The 8,307-nt window shown below is 36.3% G+C and overlaps 1 protein-coding gene across 1 annotated transcript; it reads right to left on the reverse strand.

The window, feature by feature from the left end:
- Positions 1–226: 226 nt before the first annotated feature.
- On the reverse strand, positions 227–7,921 carry LOC124723196 (gamma-aminobutyric acid receptor-associated protein). Its single transcript, XM_047248390.1, has 3 exons — positions 7,720–7,921; positions 6,296–6,493; positions 227–1,563 (listed from the first exon to the last, which is right to left on the reverse strand). Exons 1-3 carry the CDS (start codon positions 7,807–7,809, stop codon positions 1,498–1,500), a joined length of 354 nt encoding a protein of 117 aa, XP_047104346.1. The 5' UTR covers positions 7,810–7,921; the 3' UTR covers positions 227–1,497.
- Positions 7,922–8,307: the final 386 nt, after the last annotated feature.

An 8,307-nucleotide genomic window follows, 5' to 3' on the forward strand; every position in this document is an offset into this window, starting at 1 on the left:
CAGACAAAGGTGTGAAATTTATGAGACAATCATATAGTCTAATTTATTATATTCTTATATAAAATAGCTTCTCAAGCTACAATGCAATGCAAATATAATTATTTTTGTCACATACACACACACAGAGAGAGGGAGACAGAATATTGGGTACATTTAGAAAATTTTTACTTGGATCTTATGGATACATAAAGGGTAGTTTTGATTCTGATTAAGTCAGTCATTATAGTATAATTCGACAAACAAATTTATTTACTATAGCTCACAGTATATTGTTATCCAAAAATACAGCAGACTGCTTTTGTCACTCACTCAATATTCTCAGCTAGTCTAGGTTCCACATCGATCTTGCATACAGATATGTACAAAGCATAAAGTTATGGCATAATTGTTCAACTTAGCAAGTAGTAAGAGGAAATATCTCCCCTAAATATCACGTAGTTAAACATGAATGAAAATTACACCATTCCTCTATACAAATGGCAGGATTGCTCGTCATGGGAACTGAATAAATGCTAGACAGCTGCATTCTCAGGAGACACACAGCAGAGCTATACCGAGGAGACATCATCAGTGTTATCAGTGATCATCTGATGCAGAAGACAAAACACATTTTGTGAATTATTACAAGGATTAATATAGAACTCAAACTGTTGAAAACCCTCCATCTGAATTTTAGTTGTTTTTTTTATCATTAAGAAGCATTAGCAACCAATAAACCGCACAATAATAAAATATGTACAATCTAATGTTAGATACAATATAACACATAATGGAATGAGAACATCTACTACACACAAAATATCATTTTCATCATAAATGAGATGATAAAAATACCACAATCATCTGCATGGTATACTTCACCACTTACGGTGTCTGCAGTTTATCAAAAGGTAAACTTGGCTACAGTACTTACTGTACAGGTGTTTCTTGAATACAATGTACATAACTTTTACACAGAATACTTTGCAGACTCAATGGAGATTTGTTGGTACACTATATACAATAAAAATTTACAACTCCTCTGGGAGATAGTTGGAACTGCTACATTAAAGGCATAAAGGAAGTCTGTAATACATACTGAATAGTTACTGTGTTCCATAATTTATAAAACAATAACAGATAGTATTGGCCAACACAAACCCACTGTGCAAAAAACACAAGTCATAATTTCAATCCAAATAGCCTACAGTAAAAGGATAATAAAACTTCTACTTTCTGTTAAAATGCTTGTAGCTTCTAAAAATGCAGTGTCTGCACAGTTTCCCAGAAAATAAAAAAAAAAACACAGATTCCTTGCTACGATCTATTTAAAAAATTCTACATTGATATAAAATGTAATATGCAGTATCAGTCCTGCTAAAGTTAGTCAAGGGAATATGTTTTTAAATTTGCTGCTATAATACTTTTCTGTAGAATATGCAACTCCAACCAGCCATAAGCTCTCATTACAGCAGATCTTACACGTTTTCGCATGCTGGTAAGAATAACGGCCTTGCATCAAAAGCCATACACATTCTCATCACTGTATGCAATGTACAAAAAGCAGTCTTCTTCATGATGTTCCTGCAAACAAAAACATTAATTTTTTTTCTTTGTGAAGACCAAACTTGCCTACAATAAAATATGATTAAAGAACACATTATGTACTGGAAGTAGCTGCATCTCTTAAGGCTAAGATTCAAGTGGTGTGCAAAGAGAGCAAACACATGGTATGGTGTGCGTATTTCACATTAACCAACTTGCAGGAGCTTGTCATACGGGCTGATACAATAATATGCTGTGGACAAAAAGAATACAATCATCATCCAAATTACCACCTAAAATAGGTTAAATTCAAAATACGTCACCCCTGGTCAGAGTGGATTTCATATATCTTTTATTTCATTTCTCTGTTTCATGCCACAATATAAGTAGAGTGTCTCAACAACTTCAGATGTTTGGCACAGTGCTTTTTAATAAAAAGCAAACCCATTTAATATGAGGTGTGGTACTAGTTAACACAGTATTGACAGTTTTAAAACATCACTGCAGAGATACCAATCAGGCTGGTATGTCCCTTACTGTCTGATCACAGAAGTGCAGCCAAGATGAAAATATTGCACATTGTCCTCATTCTTACCCCAACACATTAAGAGCTACCTATCCCTAAAAAAAATAGGATACACACAGCTCAAATATGCCATATTGCTACAAAATTCAACACAGCATATTATTTCAGTCAACCATCCTATCACAATAAAAACTGAGTAAGGTGGCACAGTGATTAAAGTACTGGACTTGCATTAGGAAGGAGTGGATTTCAAATCTCTGCCTGGTTATTACAATTTAGACTTGAGTGAGGGAAAAAATTATGAAAACTAGCAGAAGACAGTATCAACATCAGTTGAGCTATACAGTTTAACCTGAAAGACCTGGATGGGTCCCATATATTTTGCCTGTTAACTTCAAAAACACCTGAAAAATATGGTACTTCTGTGGAATAATTTTCTATCAACAGTACTCATCAAGATGACACGCCCCCCCTTCCTCCAATGTCCCTCAAGAGTGTTAGTACAGGCCCCAGTTTCATAGCCTTTAATTAAATATTATGGTTCACATCAAAGTGATTATATATCCCCCTACTGCCCAACCCGTTATATGAAGCAAACCTGTCTGCCATGAAGGTACACTCCTGTGCTACATACTCTTGCATTCATGAAGTCAAAACACAGTTACTGCGATTTTTAACAATATGAAAAAACATCATCACAATCCCCAACAGAAACAATGGCCTCAAAAGTTGCAACACCAATAACAACTTTATGCCCCCAACCACCTTCGTCTTTTCAAAGGACAACTCGTCTACTTCCACTTCACCCCTGGTACCTAGTTAATGGATTCACCACACAGCACTCACAGAATGTAAACCAATCATTACCATACTTTCAGGAACACCAGTCTCATGCATGGCATATTTAACTGAGGACTGAAAACAAAAACTTTGTCAAACATAACTAAAAACAAAGATTGAATCCTGACTTCTCAAATAAAATTCTGCACCTGATACGCCACCACAAATTATCCCTACGACATCTCCACATGTCAGAAGAATGTTGTCATGACACCTTTGTCCATTTCATATCACTGCCACAGACGTCATTCACAGTATTCCCCTGACACCCAACAGTTGCAAAAATTTAATACTTGATTCAGCATCCCCCATTTCACTCCACAACATTCAACTATTTAAGATTAATTTTGAATCCTTGTTGCAAACAATAACATAGCAAGATCACAATCGAAATAACCAACTAATCAAACAAGCTTTATACCACAAATTATAAACGGTCTAAGAAACAAGGGAGTATACAATTAGAAGTTAAAGAAAAGATACATATGTCACATAACTATAACAAACAACGTAACATTTGATCAGTAAAAGAAATCACAATGCCAAACAAAAATGTAATTTCCAAAAATCAAATTTGTTTACCTACAATTCAAAATAACAGTTTTCCCCAGTTACTAAGACAACCATATACAATATTTAATCTCTGGATACTTACAAACTTGCTGGAAATGCATTAGATACTATAAATATCAACTGGGCTTCCACGCAGTATGAATTTTGGTTTTGCCCAGAGAAAATATATCAGTGTTCCAGAACAAATTTTCACTCTGCCGTGGAGTGTGCACTAATTTCAAACTTCTTAGCAGATTAAAACTGTGTGCCAGACTGTGACTCAAACCTGGTATCTTTGGCCTTCGCAGGCACGTGCTCAACCAACTGAGATATCCAAGTGTGACTTGTGCCGCATCCTCACAACTTTGTTCCACCAGAGCCTCATTTCCTGCCTTCTGTACACAGTTTGGGAATGAAAGGGCTAAATTATTTATAGGTCAGGGCCAGGGGCAGTCACAGCAGTTTTTCTCACTGTTCATAGGTTGGTAACACACCAGTTTCACATAGCCAGTGGGATGATACTTCCACATAACAAATGAAAGCCAAGAAAATAACTTTCTAGCATTGGAATAGAAGAATTCACTTCTCCACTGTTGTCATAAATATTTGTCTGCCCCCCCCCCCCCCCCAAATATGTGGTTAGACTGGGACCTAATAGCACAACTTAAACTGCTGTGAGTGAAACAAGCAGGAATTAAATTTATTATCTTCATTGTCAAAATATTTGCCAGTTTCATTCAATTGTGTTATGATTTTGGAAATTGTGATGTACTGATATGGAAATGTGACATTATTCCTTTGGAATGTGTTGTCTATCTGCTGCTCTCTCATTGGCTGCATAGACCTAGCAGCAGACACACCCTCTTTCCTTCCTACCATACCACACAGCGAGTGTTGAAAACATTGCTGCATGAAATACATTTATGTCTACATCAATACTCCACAAGCCACTTGACAGTATGTGATGGAGGATATATCTGGAACCACCAACTGATTTCCCCCCCCCCCCCCTCCCCTGTTCTGTTTGCGAATGGCATGTGGGAAGAATCACTGTTGGTAAGCCTCTATATTAGCTCAAATTTCCTGAATTTCTTGTTGCGGCCATTCACAAGGCATATGTGGGAGGAAGTAATATGTTATCCGACTCTACCCAGGCAGTACTCTCTCGAAATTTTGATAGTAAGCCTCTCCGTAATGCACAACACCTCTCTTGTAGTGTGTACCAGTGGAGTTTGTTGATATTCTCTGTAAGTACTTCACTGAACCTAAACTAGACTATTACCAAATGAAAGCCAAATGCTCTGAAAAAAGAGTTAACACTAAATGATCCATCATTTGTTTCATTTTAATAATATTTTATTTGACAGGCCATAATAATGAAACAAAAAGTAAATGTATATTAGATGTATGATTTAAATTATTATATATTACCTTAATAATCCCTGCAAAACTTTCAGCAGCAAGTTACACACCTATTTATTTGTTCATCCAGAGAAATACCACAATGATACAGTATTTTTCATCATAATACAATCTAATGTAAAGAAATAGCTAGCTCGCTAGAGAGAGAGAGCACAGAGCTATACATTAAGGGTATAAAAGATAGCTGTTCAGCCTCATTACCTTGCTGAAGGAAAAATCTTATTACTTGCATGGCAAAGCCACAGAACTCCTCAATCACAATAGCTATATATGCTACATCCACTCAGATTTCTGACAATATTATTTTACAACACACTCTTGGAGAGAAGAAGCTTACAGGAGTAATGACTATTAACAGCTACTCAAAGAAAAGAAACTGAAAAATACCATTTGCCAGAACGAAAGAGGCCAGGTTATTTTTCAGTAGCGAAGACTAATTCAAATTGTTAAGAACAGCATCATTTGAAGCAAAGAAAACTTCATTTATTTTTAAACACTCAATTTTCTTGTTAAAAAAAAGCAAATGAAATTAAATGACCTGCTAATTATTCAGCGATCACAAATAAGAAACTTTCTTTACTTAAATTATTTTACAGTTTCTCAAATGTAGGTCCTAGACCTCTGAGAGATAATATGTAGGTGCCTATTACCTGAAAATAAACCCTAAAATTTCTGGGAAAGAGGAAGGAATGTGTATTGTTATAATCATGTGACAATTTTATGTACGCAAGGTTTAAATTCCTACTTTGTTCCAGTCCCTTTACAGACATATGGACATCTATGGCTCCACTTCTTAACAGCCCCCTGTCAATTGACACACTTCATGTATTTCCATATGATGCAATCTTTCACAAAACATATTACAATGTGAATGTACAAAACTGAAGTGTCACTACTTAAAAAAAAAAAGAGCTAACAGTAAGCATGAAATATATGAACATGAATCTTAAACTTTACTTCATGTGCAAATCAACCACAGAAATCAAGTGTGTGTCCTTGGAAAAATATCACTGACTCATAACTTCAGCTTCAATGCACATTCAGCTCCCCAAACTCTGTGATCACAAGTACCATTTGTTGTACAATTTTACCTATAAATACAGGGGGGAAAAAAAGACAAAAATATCCTGCAGGTAAACTTATAAGAGCATTTGCACTGCTTTAAGAACAAGCAGCCTGGATCTTAACTATTACACACATCTGTGATAATAGGAGATGCAACTGCATTTCATACCATCATTCACAATTCAACAAAGAAGTTGGGCACCTGTTCTCCCTTTCTAATCTCAACAATTTACTAAAATATCTCCAGAAGTAGAGTACTGTAAATGGGCAACAGAAGCATCACTATAGAAATATGGTACTGTAAATGGGCAACAATGACGTTTTCCAGGTTTGCAAATATGTAATATTATGAGTAATCACCCTTACCTGATACAATGACCCCATGGTAGCACTTGTTGGCGGTATCACATTGTTTACAAAGAAGAAGAGTGCATCCTCAGGTCTCAAATGAATCCTTTTTCTTATAAGAAAATAAAACTGTCCAACTGTAAGATCTGAAGGGACAAGGTATTTTTTCTTATCTAGATCACCAATCCTTGCTTTTGGTGCCTTCTCCACAATAACCTGAAAAAATAGGTAGCTTACTTTTTATATAACTCATCCGAGAACTGCATCAAACTAGTCTTCACACTGAAGAAAACCATAAAAACAACAGCAACATACTTAACCATCACAAAGAAAGACTATAGTGGGGAATACAAGGACAATAAGCACTTCACTGCCCACCGTTTTGAGCACTGAAAATACAAGATCAAGCCAGAAATAAAGACATTTTTGCAAGCCCTCCCCCACCCATAACATCTGAATCACCTCACAAACCTGCAGGTATAACAGTTTATTTTTCGTGTACTTATAAATCAAAAATAAAGTAAATTAAATACAATAGACTCGCCAAGACTTGCGCACTGGATGCCCCAGTTATTAGCTCCGAGATATTAATATCAAACTGAGAAAGTAGCGTTATCTTTATAAGTACTGGGCTTCTTGGTAACTTCATTCCGCTGATTTTAGACTGCCGAAGTAGCAATTTGGCACAGCAGTTTCGTGGCAAGCTAACTGTCTTGCACAAGTCGTTATTGGCTGCTACTTCTCTTTGTTGATCGATTCGTCATCTCCTTTCTTTCATCCATGACTGTGTTCCTTCATTAGGCCTACTGTTCACGGAACAATATAATCAACTAAATTAATACAAACGACGAAACAGAGTGAGGCCCATTATTAAACTGGAAGTAAGTTTGTAACAACACACTTTTTAGCTCTGAAACAGAAAGGGGGGGGGGGGGGCTTTTACCATTCCGTAGTGCCACTGTGCTAACGTCAGCGTTTACACAGTAACTATGAGACTGGTACTGAACTCTCAAAAAGTCAAACAGCCTGAAATACCAGATTTTCTGGGGCAGGTAAAACAAAACAACCGTCTTTATTTTCAAAAGTGTTTCTTCCCGTCTTGAATACTAGAAACTGTGTTAGGCTGGATCGTTCCGTCCTTCACAATACAACAAAGTAAATTCATTGTGGTAATGAAATACAGTGCTCAAATACAAAACAAAAGTAAAATAGACGAAATGTTTCACGATAAATAATTCTAATACTCGGAAGAGCGGGCGACTGGAAGGAAAATTCCTTTGAAATGTCAAGCTCCATAAACCCTATACAAGTATCAACAGTTTAACTGTATCTTAATCTAATTATTGTAGTAAGTGAGTCTACTTGCACAGTTTTCGAGCGACCATCAAACAACTGCAACAAATATCTACAGAATTTTTGGAGACAAAAACATTATTACTTACAGGAACTCTGTCCGGATATTTTCGGCGTATTTTCTCTCCTTCAGCTTTTCTTTTCTCAAACGGATGTTCTTCCTTGTATTGAAACTTCATCTTCTCTGAATTTCTTTCTTCCCTAATCACCAATTGCAAATATACGCAGTTTCTCAGCCACGAATGACAGTTTCACCACACTGTCTTGTGACAAAGACCAAAGTTATAACTGCAAGGATCCTGAGATACTGTTCCGCAGCATTCGCAAATGTCGGTATTTGATTTGAACCACGGCTGCCTGTTTAACAGGAAGTATTTACTCATTAGGGGCAATGTGAGGAGTTATTAGTTTCGACGGTAAAGTCTTATCACATGCCCTTCAGTGTACAAATTTTAGTTAGATGCGTTAGTTAACCGTTACCTTACAGATCTCTCAACGATGTAGTCCCTTAAAGCAGTTTTCGAAGAATGTTGGATTCATTTAAAGGTGCAAGCAGGTGACCTGTGTGTCTATAATTCTGGAGTGTGGTTAGCCAATCTATTTGAAATAAGTCCCTGTATCCCATAATGACACATTTATTACCAATACAGTAAAACAGTTTACAATTAAATAGTTGG

The sequence above is a fragment of the Schistocerca piceifrons genome, chromosome X, assembly GCF_021461385.2.
Source record: "Schistocerca piceifrons isolate TAMUIC-IGC-003096 chromosome X, iqSchPice1.1, whole genome shotgun sequence".
Taxonomy (NCBI): Eukaryota; Metazoa; Arthropoda; class Insecta; order Orthoptera; family Acrididae; genus Schistocerca; species Schistocerca piceifrons.

What these genes read in the sequence shown, in the direction of transcription:
- LOC124723196 (XM_047248390.1), bottom strand. Translation starts at nt 7,809, where the DNA reads ATGAAGTTTCAATACAAGGAAGAACATCCGTTTGAGAAAAGAAAAGCT. An exon ending in AATATCCGGACAGAGTTCCT is followed by an intron (nt 6,494 to 7,719) that starts GTAAGTAATAAT and finishes CTATTTTTTCAG; the next exon opens with GTTATTGTGGAGAAGGCACC. An exon ending in CCATGGGGTCATTGTATCAG is followed by an intron (nt 1,564 to 6,295) that starts GTAAGGGTGATT and finishes TTTTGTTTGCAG; the next exon opens with GAACATCATGAAGAAGACTG.